Consider the following 22,737-nt stretch of genomic DNA (forward strand, 5'->3'; position numbering starts at 1 on the left):
CAGTGGCATACACTGTTCATGACTTTGGTCACATAGGCAGTTAACCATTGGTAAACCTTTCTTTCAGCTGTGACATGCAGTACATACAGTATAGTGGGACATCTAGTGGTGGGAGTGCAGAATACACCTTACAATTCACAGAACACTTAAATAGCAAATACTTTTAAGCCGACCTACATATAACAGAACAGCAATGGCACACCTGTTTGGAGACATTGCATATAGGCTTTTGAGTGCATAGATGTTCCAGGTCCCCAAGAACAATACATTCTTTGCTCAGGCTTATAGATGAGGCCTTGTATGAATGTATTACTGCTTGTATTACCACCACTAAAGATACTGCAGATGGAGTCTGGAGAAATCCTTCACAATACTCTACCATGTATTATTTTGGGGCAATTAAATCCCACCAATCCCATTCCTCCTTCTTTGTTGCAGCTCATCAATGATGAACATAAATGGCCACTTTTCAGCTTCAGGTACAACTCATTGGTATGGGTTCAATATACAGTTGCCCTTAGGACTAAAAATTAGACATGGTTTCCAGTCCTTCAGTATCATTCCTAACCTTTCTATATAAAACAAGCAGTAGTATATACTATATGGAAGTTCACATATGAGTATATTGTGGAACTTACCTGGTGCAGATAGTCATAGAAACAGTCAACTTGGCATCTTCAGATCTCATAGCTGTGTGGGGAAATTGCAAGAATAAATGACAAATCATTTAAGTTCTGGTGTTGTCACCCTGAACAGTAACCTTAGACCATCCGTGAACAACAAGTGAGCATGAAAAGTCTCATTCAAGAATATTAAAAGGGGTAGTTCAGTAAGAATTTTTTTCTTTCAAATTAACTGGTCCATGGGCCTCATAATGGGCACTGCCATGTTCATGAGCAGCTCATATATGTAAGATCACACAAGATAGATGAGAGGTAATTGGAAATTCTAATTTGACAGGTTCGGCTAAAGACCCGGAACCCATGAAGTCAATGGGGACCTGAGTTTTTGGGCAACAAAAATGGCCGTAAAGTGGCTGTAGGAAGAGGTAGAGGGCTGCAAAAGGAAGCAACATGGGGGTAACAACAGGACGATTGCCCTGCCAAAAATAGGATAGGAAAATACTGGGCACTGGGATAGGCAAAATCTGTGGGCAGAAGAAGTTTACTTACAATAATTCCTTGGGTGTTGCCAGAGTTATCCACAGTGTTGTGGCTATTCTTTGGTGCCATGCCCTCTATTCACCTACCTGGCAAGCTGAACTTGGAACTCCACTGAGTTTGCACAAAATGATGTGACTTTTGGGTGATCTATGCCAGGCACAGTCGAAATAAATTCCCCCCAAGGGGCAAATATCTCACCATAATACTCTTCCTTAATGGTCACAGACAGATCAAAATTGTTGCATTTTTTCTCCTCGGCTGTTTTAGGAACATAGTATGCAGATAATACCTGGAAGTCAAATAAGAAGAGAATTATTAAAGTTAATCATATTTAGCAATATAGAAATGTAATATCAATCAATATGTTGGTCAGTGCAGTCTATAATGCAAATTACCATCTCTAGTTTATCTGCAGTGCTAAGAGGGAGGCTTTGGTGATCTGAAATCCATCCCCATCTGCCCTGAGGCTCTGCTCTGGATGTTAGTCAGCTGCCTAGACCCCAATTACTTGTTTATAGTTGCTAATATGCACAAGGTCACAAGAAAGTCAATGCACAAAGAGTAGAGATCATTGAACATTGGAAAATCTTAGGTCCTATCGAACTCTAACCTTGTCAAACCTACCGCATTTGATCCCCAATGCCTTCCCGGTCCGTGGGGAAGGATGAGACAGCCTGGGTACTGCCTGGAATTCCGGGATACAGCATATTACCTAGGCTGAATCCTGGAATTCCAGGTGGTACGCAGTGGACTAGGTGTGGTGGTACCAAACTAGGCACCTCCAGGTATACTAGCACTAGGCATTGTAAAGATAGCACTGGGTGTGTGTGTATGGGTACAGGTGCAGCATATAGTAGTGAGCACTAAATTTTCAGTGCAATAAAACTTTGGAAAGGAAGGAGAAGGAGAAGTCTCATAAATATCTGAAAATCACTTGTTCCTGACAAAGGTTCTGGCCCTCAGGCCAGGCCTGGGTATAGCCTTCAGCAGGAACTCCTGTTTGCTGTCCTTTTCTCACCATACACTGACACCATACACTATTGGTAAGGAAAGTGCTAGAAAGAGTGAGGTGTAAAGGCCCTATTGCACAAAGCAATTATCAGCCATATTCGGCTGATATTGGCTGTTACGGACGATAATTGCTTCATGTAATAGAAATGAAATGCACGGTGTCGGCTGATCGTTGTCTTTCAACAGACTGAAACGCCAATGATCAACCAAGCAATGATCTGCCGTTGCTCTGTGCAACAGAAGCAGCGGCAGCAGACCACCGCTGTCTCCTGTGGGCGGCGATCTAACGATCGCCCGGGCAGCCCCCGGCTTCTGCTCGCTCACTGTCGGCGCATGTAATAGAACCAGCAACGGGTGGGGGAATGAGAAACAAGCGAGCGCTGACCTGAAAGGTCTCTATACATCTTCCTGTGTAATAGGGGCTTAAGAGTGTGTTAGGTGTAGAATAGTGAGGCACCCAAGCCGTTGATTGGACAACACATAACCAGCAAAACACTGGACCTTCAGCTGTGCAACTAGAATAGGGAAGAGTGAGACACCAAGTGGTGAAAGTGCAAGCAACACACATCATCCCAGAGTATGACACCTGAGAGAAATACCTTTTTACAGGCTGAATATAGAACTTAGTGGCACACCCTTACTGGGACACTACATTGGGTTCAGCCAAACTAAAAGGGGAACTCCGGATAAGAAAAACTTGTTTTCTATTAAAAGTACATTAAAAGTTATATAGATGTGTCTATACAATGTATTACCATATCTGTACGGCTCTGCCACACTGGTAGCTGATAGAAATCCAGGAAGTGGAAAAAAATGTCCCCTGTGCCAATCCACATTGCTCCTTCTGCTCTCCCACCTTAGGAGACAAATCTTCCATGCCTCTGTCTCACATTGTGTGTGTTTGCTGAGGACAGACTGATGATGCAGACAGTAGGCAGAGTGTGATGTCACAGGAGGCGGGGCTGGATCCCCCAATCTCCTGAGTGATTCACCATCTCTGTCCGGCCAGAAGCAGATGCAGCACTAATTTTACTTATTGTGATGGGTGGGGGACTGTGATGATCAGCTGAGGTAAAGCATTGCATTCTGGGAACTGCTCAACCAGGAAGGACAGAAACATAATACCGAATAAAACCCTCCCAAACAAATGGATTTTTGGTAGTTTCAAAACTGGGATAGATAGGTAATAATGCTATATGCTTCTGCAGAAGTTTCATTTTTTTAACCTCTACCTGGAGTTCCCCTTTAACAAAAAAAAAAAAAAAAAAAAGAAAGAAACAGATCTAGACCCAAATTTGAACCTGAACCCCATTGAAATCATTGGGGCCCCGAATTTATGGGCCCAAAAATGGCTGTGGAGTTGGTGTAGGAAGGGGTAGAGGGCCGAAAAGGGAAGGAAAATAGAAGAAAAAACAGGACAATTGCCCTGCAATAAATGGGATACAGAAAGTACTTAAATATATAACATAAAATAAAAATAAATAATTAAAATAAATAAATAAATGAAATAATCATTTGGAAAGAGGATATGGAGGTCCAAGTGGAAGAGGAGGTGGTAGAGGCTGAGGAGGAGGCAGGTTTTTATGTTGTCTCCTTAAACGGGCACTGAGACCATCAAGAACTGTGTGATCCACGCTGGGTTCATTTTTATAAGAGTCAGCTTGTCAATGTTGGCTACGGATAGACAGATCTACTTGGCTAGGAATTATGTATTATGGAAGAGCTGACACCATCAGTTTCGTGAAACTGCCAGCCTGATTGGGAGCTCCTAAGTCATGGATGTAATAACAAAGCAAAACTGGTAGAAGTTTCCCAGGACTGGATCCAGCTTTTCCCAGTACCCGGGAGGGAGCGTCACAGATTGGCAGTCTGTTAAAGGTGAAGACCAGCGAAAATGTTTATTGAATTATTGTATTTTCCCCCAAAAGTTATACAAATCACCAATATACACTTATTATGTGAAATGCTTATAAAGTGCTTTTTTCCCTGCACTTACTACTGCATCAAGGCTTCACTTCCTGGATAACATGGTGATGTCACTTCCTGCATAACATGGTGATGTCACTTCCTGGATAACATGGTGATGTCACGACCTGACTCCCAGTGCTGTGCGGGCTGTGGCTGCTGGAGAGGATGATGGCAGAGGGACATTGAGGGACACTGAGCATCTCTCTGCCATCATCCTCTCCAGCAGCCACAGCCCGCACAGCTCTGGAGGTCAGGTCGTGACATCACCATGTTATCCAGGAAGTGACATCACCATGTTATCCAGGAAGTGACATCACCATGTTATCTAGGAAGTGACATCACCATGTTATCTAGGAAGTGACATCATCATGTTAACCAGAAAGTGAAGCCTTGATGCAGTAGTAAGTGCAGGGAAAAAAGCACTTTATAAGCATTTCCCGTAATATATGTATATTGGGGATTTGTATAACTTTTGGGGGGCAATACAATACGTTAATAAAAATTTTCGCCGGACTTCTCCTTTAAATGGCAGCCGGCTGGTGAGGGGATTTTAGAGGTGATTGCTTTCGTTATTACTTTAAATTTGCTCATCTCTATCCCAGATGTAATAATAAGGATTAAGTTGTCTATCAGGGAGTTTCCAAAAATAAGGTGATTGTATATTGATTGACCACCAGCATCATCATTATTGTTGTTAATATTGTTGGTATTTATTATACTTATACACCTGATATTACTATTAATAACTTACACTAATATTTTTGGAAACTCCTCGAAAGACAACTTAGGGCTTACTACCATGTCCCGTATTTAATGGATGCTACAGACGGGGAAGCCTTGTAGTGGAGTGCCGAAATCTCTGTGGCGCTGTCGTTACAGAGCCACACGGCTGTGTCATGAACAGTGTGTATGAATGCTGGACCCAAACACGGATTTCGGCGCTGCTTATCAATAAGGGAGACTACTCTAAACATTGGTAAAATGTATTCTCTCCTTACCGTAAGAGTGCCTTGACCTTTTCCTTTCGCACTGACTGTAAAATTGTCAACTTCTAAAGACTGCAAAAAATTAGATTCAGGAAGTTATGAGAGAAATGTTATTTCTACCCAACAAACCCGACTCCTGTTACTTTATCACCATTATATCCCAGGTTCTTACCTGATCTGATCGGGCCAGTAAGGCAGTTTGTAGATTGATTTGATAACTTGTAGTTTGGGATCTCCCTGGGAGCTTGTAGGTGAGAACCAAATCCAAGTCTTTGAAACTTAGTACATCTCTCTGATACTGGGCGAGGGCTTCAAACTGCATAATAGCAGACTACAACCCAAGAGTTCAAGAAGAAAATAGACACAGTTAGTACAACACCCACAACACCACATCTTACTACAGTTATGGTATCGGTGGGGAGATATTAGAAGATTATAAAAAAGTAATCAAAAAATGGTGACCTTTTTAACACAAGACAAAAATGACATGTTTAAAGTTCTTTACAATACTGCACCACAATCCTTCTCCACCCTTCTCTGTCTACCAGTCCATATGTGCTTCTTACTCAATAACAGGGGACTCTAACCCTCACTGCTCAAAATAGTTCTACTCCTCAGCTAGCCACCTATGTACCCTGTACTAGACAGAAGTTCTGTAGCATCATAACCGTATTGTGTCACTTTTCTCATTTTATGTAGAATGTGAGCTCTTACAGGCAAGAATATTGTCACCTCTTCTCTCCTGTAGAGTATAAGCTCTTATGGGCAGGGACCTCTCTCCTGTAGAGTATAAGCTCTTATGGGCAGGGACCTCTCTCCTGAAGAGTGTAAGCTCTTATAGGCAGGGACCTCTCTCCTGAAGAGTGTAAGCTCTTATGGTCATAGACCTCTCTCCTGTAGAGTGTAAGCTCTTATGGGCAGGGACCTCTCTCCTGTAGAGTATAAGCTCTTATGGGCAGGAACCTCTCTCCTGTAGAGTGTAAGCTCTTATAGGCAGGGTCCTCTCTCCTGTAGAGTGTAAGCTCTTATGGGCAGGGTCCTCTCTCCTGTAGAGTGTAAGCTCTTATGGACAGGGACATCTCTCCTGTAGAGTGTAATCTCCTATAGGCAGGGACCTCTCTCCTGTAGAGTTTAAGCTCTTATAGGCAGGGACCTCTCTCCTGTACAGTGTAAGCTCTTATGGGCAGGGTCCTCTCTCCTGTAGAGTTTAAGCTCTTATGAGCTGGGTCCTCTCTCCTGTAGAGTGTAAGCTCTTATAGGCAGGGACCTCTCTCCTGTAGAGTGTAAGCTATTATGGTTAGGGTCCTCTCTCCTGTAGAGTGTAAGCTCTTATAGGCAGGGACCTCTCTCCTGTAGAGTGTAAGCTCTTATAGGCAGTGATCTCTCCTGTAGAGTGTAAGCTCTTATGGGCAGGGTCCTCTCTCCTGTAGAGTGTAAGCTCTTATAGGCAGGGACCTCTCTCCTGTAGAGTGTAAGCTCTTATAGGCAGGGTCCTCTCCTGTAGAGTGTAAGCTCTTATGGGCAAGGTCCTCTCTCCTGTAGAGTGTAAGCTCTTATAGGCTGGGACCTCTCTCCTGTAGAGTGTAAGCTATTATGGTTAGGGTCCTCTCTCCTGTAGAGTGTAAGCTCTTATGAGCAGGGATATCTCTCCTGTAGAGTGTAAGCTCTTATGGGCAGTGATCTCTCCTGTAGAGTGTAAGCTCTTATGGGCAGGGTCCTCTCTCCTGTAGAGTGTAAGCTATCATAGTTAGGGTCCTCTCTCCTGTAGAGTGTAAGCTCTTATGGACAGGGACATCTCTCCTGTAGAGTGTAAGCTCTTATGGACAGGGACATCTCTCCTGTAGAGTGTAAGCTCTTATGGGCAGTGATCTCTCTTGTAGAGTGTAAGCTCTTATGGGCAGGGTCCTCTCTCCTGTAGAGTGTAAGACCTCTGGGCAGAGTCCTCTCTCCTGTAGAGTGTAAGCTCTTATGGGCAGGGTCCTCTCTCCTGTAGAGTGTAAGCTCTTATGGGCAGGGTCCTCTCTCCTGTAGAGTGTAAGCTCTTATGGGCAGGGACCTCTCTCCTGTAGAGTATAAGCTCTTATGGGCAGGGTCCTCTCTCCTGTAGAGTTTGAGCTTTTATGGGCAGGGTCCTCTCTCCTGTAGAGTTTGAGCTTTTATGGGCTGGGTCCTCTCTCCTGTAGAGTGTAAGCTCTTATGGGCAGGGTCCTCTTTCCTGTAGAGTATAAGCTCTTATGGGCTGGGTCCTCTCTCCTGTAGAGTATAAGCTCTTATGGGCAGGGTCCTCTCTCCTGTAGAGTTTGAGCTTTTATGGGCAGGGTCCTCTCTCCTGTAGAGTTTGAGCTTTTATGGGCTGGGTCCTCTCTCCTGTAGAGTGTAAGCTCTTATGGGCAGGGTCCTCTCCTGTAGAGTATAAGCTCTTATGGGCAGGGTTCTCTCTCCTGTAGAGTGAAAGCTATTATGGGCAGGGTCCTCTCTCCTGTAGAGTGAAAGCTTTTATGGGCAGGGTCCTCTCTTGAAGAGGGTAAGTTCTTATGGGCAGAGACCTTTCTTCTGTAGAGTGTAAGCTCTGGGACCACTGTTGGGAACCAGTGAAAGGAAACCTATGGCCCTCCAGCTTTTGCAAAGCTGCAATTCCTGTTATGGCTGGACTGTCAATATAGTACATGTTCTTATAGACAGGGACTATTTATTTGAAGCAAGTCCCCAGAATAATTTTCTCTTGTAAGCCCAGTCATCAACAGGTCTCTATCATGGCTTGCCTACTGAAGAGGAAAAGCCAACCTATACGTGAGCCATAGAAATTGCTCCAAGAGGCTTTGTATGCTTTTGTGCCCCTTGGCAAATAACTAAATCACACACCTGCGTTGATCCCCAAATGTCTCCATAGTATCTCTGTTCTGTTATCCATTTTACCAGTGGTGCTGCTTTCTCAAACTCTTTCATCTTCAAGAGAGTGAGAAGTGCATAGGAGGTAGCTTCAAGGGATAAGAAGCGTGAGCCAGGTTCATCCCAGTGGACGTTGTCTGGAAGGAAATTTTAGCATAAAAAAATCAAATTAAAATTATGTCTAAATAACAGCCCATTAAATATTTATCTGTAAATTTATCAGGATCCATATCACTGAGAAAACGTATATAGTATAACAGAGTAGATAAAATACAGATTGTCAATGACATAGTGTGGTACTCTACCTGTAGATGCCGCCATTAGTTTCTTGATGTCCTTGAGCTTTCCAGCCTTGGCCAGTGCATAGGAGGTGATGGCTATGGAGTAAGGCTTCTTCAAGGTTTCATAATGATTAGTTATATATTGTGTGGCTTCTTCTATGCTTCCAGGTAGACTCTGCATAAATGAGAAATGAACATTCAAATGTTGTTAAAAATTAATTATTAAAATTATATATATATAATAATACACTGTTGTGTATTCTGAGTTCCGTGTTGATCATGGGTGTGTTTTCAATTAACAGCGCTCCATGTGGTTAGGTAGAGTATTGCAAGTAAAGCAAATGACTAGAATGACTTGAAAGTTTATTGTGATAAAAAATTTAAACAAAAAGGTTTAAAGTGTTAAAAGAAGCATGTTACAGCTATAGCTATTGTTTTAATAAGGCATCCTATTTGTTGTATAAGAAGAATGCCACTCCTTGATCGACTCTGCATGGAGCATGAATATATGGTGTTAGTGTTACTAAGTTACCTGACCTGGTTCCAGTGTCGTATGCTGATGCCTCTCGAGCGCCACCCGGGACCTGCAGGGGACCATCCCGGCGGCCATGCCGAAACATGTTCTCGCCCCATCAGTGCCGTGTGACGTTACAGAGACCCGATGGGTCCCTTTTAATAGGGGACCCCGCAGGCCTTCACCAGCTAAGGAGGACCACTGATCGCAGCTGTACTGCAATCCTGTGGGGGTTGACTGGAAGGTGTTTCTGCCATTCAGTCCCAAGTCTCTCAGGTATTTCCTTTTGGGATCAGAGGGGTCGGTCCAGTCAGCTTCTGGACCGGACCTCTGACCTATTATATAATGTGTGAGTGAACCTCCTTGCCAGTTATTAAGCTTGTCTCTTGCCTGTTACCAGTGTCTTGCTATTTTCTCACTACTCCTGATATTGCTTTGTTTTCTGACCATTCTAGTTTGCTGCCAGCCCTGACCCTTTTGCCTTACATCTTTTGACCTTGATTTTGGTTTCCGTTTTATACTGCGCTGCCCGATTGTTGTGACCCAGATTGTCTGCATTATTTGTTTCACGTATTCAGGTTAGGGTCGGTCGCCCAGTTGCTCACTGCCGCTTAGGGCTGATCGTGGCAACTAGGCAGGGACAGTGGGTGGGGCTTCAGATTAGGGTCCACTGTCCGTGTCTTTTTCTGTTCTCTGGGTAACTAGTCTTAACAGTAAGAAATGAAAAGACCATGTTTTAAATTTACCTTTTGACTTTGTAAGCAATATTTACATCAGCTCATCCATAATAAAAGGCGGGACTATTAAAAAAAAGGGGTAAAAGAGGTGACTGACAGCAACTTTTCAAATAAAAAAGGAAGAACTTACACTAACTTGGCCAGCACAGGTTTGTTCACTTGTTAGCAAGGCGATAAGGACGAAGGCTGTGAGACTGGAATCAAGCTCTGTAGCGCCTCTTGTTATACCACCCTATATAAGGAAACATAAAATATACAGTATTTACCGAACATAAGAGAACAAGAATAAACAAAACACATTTAAATCAGTGCTTAGGCTGTTGTATATAGTTAACTACATGCAGCTAGAAATTGTCATATCTACTGTACCATCAGAGCTGTGCAGTCTCTTCGCACAGCCCCGATGGTGAACAGAGGGAGAATTCTCCCTCTGTTCTTCACTATACATGCTGTGGTCACACTGACCGCAGCATCTATAGGGTTAACTGCTATCACCTCCTGTGCTTCTTTCATCCAAGGAAGTACCGACACGTCCATAAGCGTGAACCCACCGCATCCTGCAGGAAGGGGTTAAAGCTGAACATATTGTTTCATGGTCTATATGTCTGCACTAGTGTAATCCGCTTCCACTGTATATGTGTGTGTGTGTGTGTCTGTGGTGTAACTGTATATATGGTTAGGTGCTTCTGTGTGTGTCAGTGGTGTTTGTGTTCAGGAGTTGGCCCAGAACCTTAATAATAGTGTATGTAAACCACCCTGTGTGATACTAGTATATCTTACTAGTATATATTTGAAGCCCATCAAGGATTAGGATAGCATGTTGTTAGAATGTACTGAAAGGATGAACCATCATTCAACAATCAATACGTACTAAGTACTTGATTGGGTATCACATTGATTGAAATGACAAACAAAAACGATATTGGGAAGTGTATTTTATGTTAACTATTTCTGCTGCAAGAAAGTGTCTTAACACGCTTTTCGCTTTTCTTCTGGCCTGCCAGTGTACCAGGTAGCAACAATAGCAACGTGACTTGTGGTGTGTTCGCCAGTGTTTTAACCGTATAAGCCTCATAGACCTTCAGGACCCCCTCCCAAAACGGTCTCAGATTGTCACAACTCCACCAAATGTGTAGGATAGAGCCTTCCTCTGTGTTACATCGCCAGCACCTATCTGACACCTCCGGGTACATACGGGCAATAGTGGGGGGCACCTAATACACCTGGACAGTATTTTATTGGGAAGTGTATTTTAATGTTAAAGGGGTCGGTCACTTTATAGTAAAATAGTTTAGTGTATTAGTAAGTGTACTCACTGTATATACTGACAGCAGCTCCCTGTACTCACTGTATATACTGACAGCAGCTCCCTGTACTCACTGTATATGCTGACAGCAGCTCCCTGTGTACTCACTATATATACTGACAGCAGCTCCCTGTGTACTCACTGTATATACTGACAGCAGCTCCCTGTACTCACTGTATATACTGACAGCAGCTCCCTGTACTCACTGTATATGCTGACAGCAGCTCCCTGTGTACTCACTATATATACTGACAGCAGCTCCCTGTGTACTCACTATATATACTGACAGCAGCTCCCTGTGTACTCACTGTATATACTGACAGCGGCTCCCTGTACTCACTGTATATACTGACAGCAGCTCCCTGTGTACTCACTGTATATACTGACAGCAGCTCCCTGTGTACTCACTGTATATACTGACAGCAGCTCCCTGTGTACTCACTGTATATACTGACAGCAGCTCCCTGTGTACTCACTGTATATACTGACAACAGCTCCCTGTGTACTCACTGTATATGCTGACAACAGCTCCCTGTGTACTCACTGTATATGCTGACAACAGCTCCCTGTGTACTCACTGTATATGCTGACAGCAGCTCCCTGTGTACTCACTGTATATGCTGACAACAGCTCCCTGTGTACTCACTGTATATACTGACAGCAGCTCCCTGTGTACTCACTGTATATGCTGACAACAGCTCCCTGTGTACTCACTGTATATACTGACAGCAGCTCCCTGTGTACTCACTGTATATAGTGACAGCAGCTCCCTGTACTCACTGTATATACTGACAGCAGCTCCCTGTGTACTCACTGTATATACTGACAGCAGCTCCCTGTGTACTCACTGTATAAACTGACAGCCGCTCCCTGTGTACTCACTGTATATACTGACAGCAGCTCCCTGTACTCACTGTATATACTGACAGCAGCCCCCTGTGTACTCACTGTATATACTGACAGCAGCTCCCTGTGTACTCACTGTATATACTGACAGCAGCTCCCTGTGTACTCACTGTATATACTGACAGCAGCTCCCTGTGTACTCACTGTATATACTGACAGCAGCTCCCTGTGTACTCACTGTATATACTGACGGCAGCTCCCTGTGTACTCACTGTATATACTGACGGCAGCTCCCTGTGTACTCACTGTATATACTGACAGCAGCTTCCTGTGTACTCACTGTATATACTGACAGCAGCTTCCTGTGTACTCACTGTATATACTGACAGTATATACAGTGAGTACACAGGGAGCTGCTGTCAGTATATACAGTGAGTACACAGGAAGCTGCTGTCAGTATATACAGTGAGTACACAGGAAGCTGCTGTCAGTATATACAGTGAGTACACAGGGAGCTGCTGTCAGTATATACAGTGAGTACACAGGGAGCTGCTGACAGCAGCTCCCTGTGTACTCACTGTATATACTGACAGCAGCTCCCTGTGTACTCACTGTATATACTGACAGCAGCTCCCTGTGTACTCACTGAATATACTGACAGCAGCTCCCTATACTCACTGTATATACTGACAGCAGCTCCCTGTGTACTCACTGTATATACTGACAGCAGCTCCCTGTGTACTCACTGTATATACTGGCAGCAGCTCCCTGTACTCACTGTATATACTGACAGCAGCTCCCTGTACTCACTGTATATACTGACAGCAGCCCCCTGTGTACTCATTGTATATACTGACAGCAGCTCCCTATGTACCTCACTGTATATACTGACAGAAGCTTACTGTATACTCACTGTATATACTGACAGCAGCTCCCTGTACTCACTGTATATACTGACAGCAGCTCCCTGTGTACTGACTGTATATACTGGCAGCAGCTCCCTGTGTACTCCCTGTATATACTGACAGCAGCTCCGTGTGTACTTCCTGTATATACTGGCAGCAGCTCCCTGTGTACTCACTGTATATACTGACAGCGGCTCCCTGTGTACTCACTGTATATACTGCCAGCAGCTCCCGCTGTACTCACTGTATATACTGACAGAAGCTCCCTGTTTACTCACTGTAAATACTGACAGCAGCTCCCTGTGTATTTACTGTGTATACTGACGGCAGCTGCCTGTGTACTCCCCGTATATACTAATGGCAGCTGCTCCCTGTGTACTCACTGTATATACTGACAGCAGCTCCCTGTATACTCACTGTATATACTGACAGCATCTCCCTGTGTACTCCCTGTATATACTGACAGCAGCTCCCTGTGTACTCCCTGTATATACTGACAGCAGCTCCCTGTGTACTCACTGTATATACTGACAGCAGCACCCTGTACTCACTGTATATACTGCCAGCAGCTCCCTGTGTACTCACTGTATATACTGCCAGCAGCTCCCTGTGTACTCACTGTATATACTGACAGCAGCTCTCAGTGTACTCACTGTATATACTGCCAGCAGCTCCCTGTGTACTCACTGTATATACTGACAGCAGCTACCTGTACTCACTGTATATACTGCCAGCAGCTCCCTGTGTACTCACTGTATATACTGCCAGCAGCTCCCTGTGTACTCACTGTATATACTGCCAGCAGCTCCCTGTGTACTCACTGTATATACTGACAGCAGCTACCTGTACTCACTGTATATACTGACAGCAGCTCCCTGTGTACTCACTGTATATACTGACAGCAGCTCCCTGTGTACTCACTGTATATACTGACGGCAGATGCCTGTGTACTCCCCGTATATATTGACGGCAGCTCCCTGTGTACTCACTGTATATACTGACAGCAGCTCCCTGTGTACTCACTGTATATACTGACAGCAGCTCCCTGTGTACTCACTGTATATACTGACAGCAGCTGCTCCCTGTGTACTCACTTTATATACTGACAGCAGCTCCCTGTGTACTCACTGTATATACTGACAGCAGCTCTCTGTGTACTCACTGTACATACTGACAGCAGCTCTGTGTGTACTCACTGTATATACTGACAGCATCTCCCTGTACTCACTGTATATACTGACAGCAGCTCCCGGTGTACTCACTGTATATACTGACAGCATCTCCCTGTACTCACTGTATATACTGACAGCAGCTCCCTGTGTACTTACTGTATATACTGACAGCAGCTCCCTGTGTACTCACTGTATATACTGACAGCAGCTCCCTGTGTACTCACTGTATATACTGACAGCAGCTCCGTGTGTACTCCCTGTATATACTGACAGCAGCTCCCTGTGTACCTCACTGTATATACTGACAGCAGCTCCCTGTACTCACTGTATATACTGACAGCAGCTGCTCCCTGTGTACTCACTTTATATACTGACAGCAGCTCCCTGTGTACTCACTGTATATACTGACAGCAGCTCTTTGTACTCACTGTATATACTGGCAGCAGCTCCCTGTGTACTCACTGTATATACTGGCAGCAGCTCCCTGTGCACTCACTGTATATATTGACAGCAGCTCCATGTACTCACTGTATATACTGGCAGCAGCTCCCTGTGTACTCACTGTATATACTGACAGCGTCTCCCTGTGTACTCAATGTATATACTGACAGCAGCTCCCTGTGTACTCCCTGTATATACTGGCAGCAGCTCCCTGTGTACTCACTGTATATACTGACAGCAGCTCCCTGTGTACTCACTGTATATACTGACAGCAGCTCCCTGTGTACTCACTGTATATACTGACAGCAGCTCCCTGTACATACTGACAGCAGCTCCCTGTGTACTCACTGTATATACTGGCAGCAGCTCCCTGTGTACCCACTGTATATACTGCCAGCAGCTACCTGTAATCACTGTATATACTGACAACAGCTCCCTGTACTCACTGTATATACTGACAGCAGTTCCCTGTGTACTCACTGTATACACTGACAGCAGCTCCCTGTGTACTCACTGTATATACTGACAGCAGCTCCCTGTGTACTCACTGTATATACTGACAGCAGCTCCATGTACTTACTGTATATACTGGCAGCAGCTCCCTGTGTACTCACTGTATATACTGACAGCATCTCCCTGTACTCACTATATATACTGACAGCAGCTTTCTGTGTACTTACTGTATATACTGACAGCAGCTCCCTGTGTACTCACTGTATATACTGACAGCAGCTCCCTGTGTACTCACTGTATATACTGACAGCAGCTCCGTGTGTACTCCCTGTATATACTGACAGCAGCTCCCTGTGTACTCACTGTATATACTGACAGCAGCTCCCTGTGTACTCACTGTATATACTGACAGCCGCTCCCTGTGTACTCACTGTATATACTGACAGCAGCTCCCTGTACTCACTGAATATACTGACAGCAGCTTCCTGTGTACCTCACTATATATACTGACAGCAGCTTCCTGTACTCACTGTATATACTGACAGCAGCCCCCTGTGTACTCATTGTATATACTGACAGCAGCTCCCTATGTACCTCACTGTATATACTGACAGCAGCTCCCTGTGTACTCACTGTATATACTGACAGCAGCTCTTTGTACTCACTGTATATACTGGCAGCAGCTCCCTGTGTACTCAATGTATATACTGACAGCAGCTCCCTGTGTACTCCCTTTATATACTGGCAGCAGCTCCCTGTGTACTCACCGTATATACTGACAGCAGCTCCATGTGTACTCACTGTATATACTGACAGCAGCTCCCTGTGTACTCACTGTATATACTGACAGCAGCTCCCTGTGTACTCACTGTATATACTGACAGCAGCTCCCTGTACTCACTGTATAAACTGACAGCAGCTCCCTGTGTACTCACTGTATATACTGACAGCAGCTCCCTGTACTCACTGTATATACTGACAGCAGCTCCCTGTGTACTCACTGTATATACTGACAGCAGCTCCCTGTACTCACTGTATAAACTGACAGCAGCTCCCTGTGTACTCACTGTATATAATGACAGCAGCTCCCTGTATATACTGACAGCTGCTCCCTGTACTCACTGTATATACTGACAGCAGCTCCCTGTGTACTCCCTGTATATACTGACAGCAGCTCCCTGTGTACTCACTGTATATACTGACAGCAGCTCCCTGTACTCACTGTATTTACTGACAGCAGCTCCCGGTGTACTCCCTGTATATACTGGCAGCAGCTCCCTGTGTACTCACTGTATATACTGACAGCAGCCCCCTGTGTACTCACTGTATATACTGACAGCAGCCCCCTGTGTACTCACTGTATATACTGACAGCAGCTCACTATGTACTCACTGTATATACTGGCAGCAGCTCCCTGTGTACTCACTGTATATACTGACAGCAGCTCCCTGTGGACTCAATGTCTATACTGCCAGCAGCTCCCTGTACTCACTGTATATACTGGCAGCAGCTCCCTGTACTCACTGTATATACTGGCAGCAGCTCCCTGTACTCACTGTATATACTGGCAGCAGCTCCCTGTGTACTCACTGTATATACTGACAGTAGCTCCCTGTGTACCTCACAGAGCTAAAAATCAGACTCCCAAACTATTTTACTATAAATTGGCCGACCCCTTTCATAATAAGGGCATGGTCTACCTCACAGTGGTCTGGTTGGTGCATTGTTGGTAACAATATTACTGGGTCATTAGGGCAGGGAAACAAGACAACCATGTTCTTGTACATACCACCATCTCCTGGTTATAGACAGGTGCATCCTCTCTAAATTTCCCATCGGGATTTTGTTTGTTTGAAAGAAGCCACTTCACCGAATTGCATATTACATCTTTATCAACATGGATAAGAGTTGAAGCCAAGGAAAATACTTTTACCACATAAGCGGTGAGCCTGAAGAGACATAAGTATAAGGAACAGAGATCAAGATTTATAATAGTAAGCAGGGGTGGGGCTTAAGTCAGTGGGAGGAGTTTCAACTAGTAAAGTCACAGTGTGAGGAGAAGGTTTTGGGAATAAAATGCAAAGAAAAAGGCCACGACACAGGCCGGCTGTACACTGTACATATAACATGATAGGACAAGATACTAAACAAAACACCAAATATGATGATAAGATGGGTTAGAACAATGGTAAATTTTTACAATACCATGTGCTAGAAGGTCTATGGATCCAGGCACCGTATGAGGCATCTGGCTTTGCAAATGTCAACTGCTGAATTACACCTGTAAATGAAGCACACACATATAAAACATAGGGGCACTGTGTTTGGGTGCCCTGATGGGACCATGCAGGTCCATGACTATAGAATTACCACACGCACAGACATTATATGATGGTAGACAGTCAGTATGGTTCTTTATTATGGACTAATAGGCACTCCAGGTGTATGGTATCTTATAAAATGCAACATAAAAGTCTTGTTAAAGGGGTTATCCAGCGAAAATCTTTTTCCTTCAAATCAACTGGTTTCAGAAAGTTATATACATATGTAATTTACTTCTATTTAAAAATTTCCAGTCTTCCAGTACCGATCAGCTGCTTTATGTCCTGCAGGAAGTGGTGTATTCTCCCCAGTCTGACACAGTGCTCTCTGCTGCCACCTCTGTCCATGTCAGGAACTGTCCAGAGCAGGAGAGGTTTTCTATGGGGATTTACTACTGCTCTGGACAGTTCCTGACATGGACAGAGGTGGCAGCAGAGAGCACTGTGTCAGGCTGAAAAGAATAAACTGCCATGTGTGAAACCAGCATTAGGCCAGCCTCACCAGTTTTTAGGTAGGTAGACTATAATCACACACTGAATATATACTTTAAATGGGTCCAGTGTTATAAATTGTATTCTTATTGACCGTGTGGTAAAAACATTACACCTTTATTCTTAGTGTCGGTACGATTACAATGATATAAAATGGTTTTTCTAATATGAAAAAATATATATTTTTTCATATTAGAACATACTGTAATAGAACAGAGCCACATTTCACCATGTCGTGGAAGAAGTTAAACAATTAGTAGAGGTTTCTCCTCTCCTGGTGGAGCACAGGAGACCCACCATAGAAAGGCATATTGGCAAAAAAAAATCTTACCATCTTTGATATACTGAATGGCCTCCTCCCTCCGCTGTACTCCGACTCTTTCCCATTGGTTGCTTAAATCCAAGTAACGTGTGGCTATCAGAGGAGCCGTCATTCTCATCATGTTCTGCTCTCCACATCCGTAAGGAGTATTGGTCAGGTGGCTTAGATTGCCACCTTGTATAGATTTCTCCACCATTTCACTTATTGGGCTTCCTGTGTGTTATAGAGATATGAGACAACCACATCAGGCAATGACCAGAACCATTATGTCCGTGAGATTGTTCTTCATTCGATGTATATTTTAGATACATATACTGGAAGTGTTCACAAATCGGCGCTCACCTTGGACGGTAACAATGGTGATAACGTCTGTCTTTGGGACTATATTATTGGGATCTACGGCTGAGATCAGTTCTTCTTGGACTCCACCTACATAATGATCAGTCATTAGAAGAAATAAAAAGCTACAGTATTTAGCCATAGGAAGAACGTTTATTAAAATCGAGAATTAAGGGGTTGTCCGACATTTTTTTATCCCTCTTTCTCCCCTATGGTGGCCATACACCCTCAAAAGCTGACAGTCAGATGTTTGTTCGGCCATCAGTTATCTCTCCCATCCTCTGCCAGTTAACCCCATACACAGGATAATTTTTTACTCACCGTAAATTTTCTTTCCTGTAGTCCGAAGCAGCAGCACAAATGGGGAAGATCCTATCTTCCTGCAATGGTAGGACAGATGGTACTAATAAAAGATTGATTAGGAGCCCTATAAGAAGGCCATACAGACCCCTCCTCCTTGTGTTAATTCTAACGACGAAAAAAATTTAAAATTCATAATAAAATCTTAGTTAATATGGCATTAAAACAATCAAGGTATGCTGCATAAATAATAGTTTGTTTAAATCAGGGCGGGAAGTCTGTGCTGCTGCTTCGGACTACAGGAAAGAAAATTTACGGTGAGTAAAAAATTATCCTTTCCCTTACGTCCTCAGCAGCAGCACAAATGGGGATATAGCAAGCTATGAAAACAGACTAGGGAGGGCCATTACATTACAGAAGACAGAATGGCTGAGCCAAAAACTGGTTGACTCGTGAATATCTAGTCTATAGTGCTTGACAAAAGGTATTGACGGACGACCATGAAGCAGTCCTGCATATTTGTTCCAAGGGTACAGATCTTTTTTCAGCCCATGTGGATGATATTGCCCTCATTGAATGTGCCTTGATTGCACCAGGTACCTGTAATCCAGCTTCTTGTTAGCATATGGAGATGACTTCCCTTATCCATCTGGACAGAGAAGCTTTGGATGACTTGCATCCTTTGTTTTTCCCTGCAAAGGATAAAAACAAGTGGTTAGATTTCCTGAAGGAGTTTGCCCGTTCAATATACATGCTCCAAGCCCTTCCCACATCTAAGGGATGAAGCTCCTTCTCTCCCGTGTTGGCAGGAGTAATGGATTGTAACAATGGAGATGTGGAAGAGACTTTCACCCACCAGGCTTCAAACATCTTCTTTACCTTCAGGTAGGTTCTGTAGGCAGTTGTGGCTCTGGACTACAGAAGAGTGGTCACCACTTTGACAGCATATCAATTCCCACCTTGTTGACGGCAGTCAAGCTTCGGACAAGCCTGCCCTCTTGAGTTATTAACTGAGGGTATACAGAAGCCTCCAGATTATTCCTATGGAATTAGCGCCATGCTTTTAGATAATATAAGAGGCCATCATGAAACCAGAGACTTGCTACTTGCAAGATTTTTAGACTCTGCCCACACCTGGCAGGGACGCTGGGAGTAATCTCTGCTACTCTGTGTCAGTAGCTGGGGAGACTGGGAGAGTTCCCAGAAGATTCTTAGGCAGGGGGCTCACCATTGTGAACCATGCCCTCTTGGGTCAATAGGGGCAAATGAGGCTGACCAAGGCCCAACCTTGTCTCAGATTCTGCAAGACTCTGGGCTTTTTAGGAGTGAGGAAAAAAGGTTTTCCAATTTGAACCTTGAATAGGAATAGGTCTATCCTCCATGCGATTTTCCAGAAAGCTTCTGGTCCAGAGACCGTTCCTCCGACAGGGTTACATCGCAGCATAGATTGCCAGCAGACAAAATGCCCCTGCCTCCAGTAGTGCCCCTATAAAGATCGGTATGCGCCATCCTAGATGCGGTTTTGATCTTATACTGATAGCTTACCATAGATTGGTGTGCTGGAGTGGACTAGTATTCCCTTCATATGTTGGATGCCAGCAACATTTCTGATGGGGATTAAGGCTTCCTTGCCCGTTGCTCATACAAGCGCCCCACTGCTTGATATATCAATGGTTTTCTCTACCCACTTCATTGGGAGACTGCTGCCATTGAGCAGGAAAAGCTATCCTTGTCTCTGGGTGTTATTTCCAGTGTAGACATAAGACCCAAGGGTATCAGATGAAGTGACAGCAACTGGGGAGTGCTGAGAACCCCGACTTGTGTCAACTTCTGTAATCTCTCTGGAGGAAGAAAGTCACAGACTGGGGATCTATTCTCCTCCTTAGGAATTGTTCGATGCCAGAAAACAATGATGAGCTTCAATTTTCTCAAACAGTCAAAGTACAATAGACATCCTCTTGGTGACTGTAGATGGAGCCAAGATTATTCCAGATAGAAGGGCTGTAAATTGAAAAGAATGCCAATTGCCTTGTACAAAAGGTCTTGATGTAAAGGAATATGCAGCTTTTTTCTGTAGACAGGTACATGTGGGTATACATGGCCAGATAACGTCCTTCTTCTAGGAGGGAACTACAGAGCATAAATCCTCCATACAACCGCCTTCTCAGAGAAGGCTGTATACAGGTACATGCAGGTATACCTGGTCAGATAACATCCTTCTTCTAGGAGGGACCTACAGATCATAGATCCCACATACAGCACCTTCCTCAGAGGAGGCTGTATACAGGTATACACGGTCAGATAACATCCCTCTAGGAGGGACCCACAGATCAAAATTCAATATGGTAGCCTTTCCTATCATATAACACTGGTACAGACCTCTCTCATTATGGAAATAAATTGTCAGAAAAGACGTAGTCACAAGTTCTTGTCCCCATCCCCAAGGCCTCCGAGACGTCTGGTCCTTCTTGTGCAGGATTCTTTCCTTTACCTTCCATACTAGAATTCCTACGGAATGTGGAACAAAGTAGAAGTTCCTTCTCTTATTAGACTTTCATGAGAATGTCCAATACAGATCCAACTATCTTTATATTGGAGTGAACATCTGCCCCCTTACAACGAAGGTCCAGTCTCCAAACTGTGGGGATCGGGCAGCCAAGTATACTGCTCAGCTATAGTAATATAGACATTTATTTTATTTATTTATTTATTTTTATTTAATTTATTTATTATTATTATTATTTTTTTTTTTTTAAATTACTAAGAAATTTTTTTTTTTTTTTTTTTGAACAAGGACTTTGTGCGTCTGAAGGAGCCATGACCTCGGACTCCATCCAGTTCAGCCTGTAGATTATCATTCAGATGTAAAATCTTAAGCAGTCATTGTCTCTTCTGAGAAAAAGTTGCAATCCATAAATGAATTCTCTGCCACCTGAAAGTGGAATCTTGCAGGATCTGTACGCCAAGAAAGCTTTTTCCCCAGAAGTTCTGTTACCAGAATCCTGCTACATCCAAGGATGGAAGTTGTGCCAGACTGACCGGCCGACTAACAGACTAGTGCAGAGTGCCTGGAATCAGACACACAGGTGCAATGAATATGCAACCAGCAATCCTAAAGCAGTGTTCACACATAGCTTCATAGCTTTACTGCATCCTTCAGTACACAGAAGCTCCATAGGGTCACTGCATCATCTGATATCAGTATTACAGAGTGTAACTAGACAGCAGGTGTACACAGTATTACAGAGTAATTAGACTGTAGGTATATACAGTACACATCCAGCATCTCTAAGGATGTAGCTTCATAGGTCACTGCATTATCTGATAACAGTACTAATCAGATAGTACACATCTACAATCCTAAGGCCATGTTCACACACAGTAGCTTTACTGCATTCTTAAATAGCAGCACTGGAGCAGCGCAAAAAAGCTCCATAGAATCACTGCATCATCTGATGGCGGTATTAGGGAAAGTAATCAGATAGCAGGTGTATCCAGTACACATCCAGCAGCTCTAAGCATGTGCTCACACACATAGCTCCATATGGTCACTATATAATCTGATAGCAGTATTAGGGAAAGTAATTAGATAGATGTATCCAGTACACAACTAGCAACTCTAAGGCTGTGTTCACACACAGTAGCTTCATAGGGCACTGCATCATCTGATAGCAGTATAGTGAAAGAAATCAGACAGCAGGTGTTACACAGTACACTACAATTCTAAGGCAATGTTCACACACAGTGGCTTCATAACTTCACTGCATTCTTAAATAGCAGCACACAGAAGGTCCACATGATAACCATCATCTGATAGCAGTATTAGTGAAGGTAATTAAACAGCAGGTGTACATAGTACACGACTAAATTCTAAGGCAGTGTTCACACACAGTAGCTTCACTGCATTCTTAAATGTCAGCACACAGAAGGTCCACATGATCACTATATCATCTGATAGCAGTATAGTGAAAGTAAATAGACAGCAGGTGTATAGTATACAACTAACAATTCTAAGGCCGTGTTCATACACAGTAGCTTCACTGCATTCTTAAATGGCAGCACTGGAGTAGCACACAGACGCTCCATAGGGTGACTGCGTCATCTGTTAGCAGTATTAGTGAAAGCTATTAGACAGGAGGTGTATCTACCACTACACAATAACTCTAAGGCTGTGTTCATACACAGTTTTATAGCTTCATTGTATCATCTGATAGAAATACTGGAAAAGTAATCAGACCGCAGGTATACACACTACACAACTACAATTCTAAGGCTGTGTTCACACACACAA

General features: G+C 43.8%; 1 protein-coding gene across 1 annotated transcript in view; it reads right to left on the reverse strand.

The window, feature by feature from the left end:
- Positions 1 to 22,737, reverse strand: part of LOC138784335 (complement C3-like) — a 110,382-nt gene that overhangs the window by 47,222 nt on the left and 40,423 nt on the right. The window contains 11 exon segments of the mRNA XM_069959861.1: positions 639 to 690; positions 1,362 to 1,452; positions 5,141 to 5,200; positions 5,301 to 5,459; positions 7,991 to 8,154; positions 8,323 to 8,473; positions 9,680 to 9,781; positions 16,462 to 16,621; positions 16,878 to 16,953; positions 17,817 to 18,020; positions 18,150 to 18,236. Of these exon segments, the coding sequence (XP_069815962.1) occupies positions 639 to 690; positions 1,362 to 1,452; positions 5,141 to 5,200; positions 5,301 to 5,459; positions 7,991 to 8,154; positions 8,323 to 8,473; positions 9,680 to 9,781; positions 16,462 to 16,621; positions 16,878 to 16,953; positions 17,817 to 18,020; positions 18,150 to 18,236 (1,306 nt within the window).

Source organism: Dendropsophus ebraccatus, chromosome 1 (genome assembly GCF_027789765.1).
Source record: "Dendropsophus ebraccatus isolate aDenEbr1 chromosome 1, aDenEbr1.pat, whole genome shotgun sequence".
Classification (NCBI taxonomy): domain Eukaryota; kingdom Metazoa; phylum Chordata; class Amphibia; order Anura; family Hylidae; genus Dendropsophus; species Dendropsophus ebraccatus.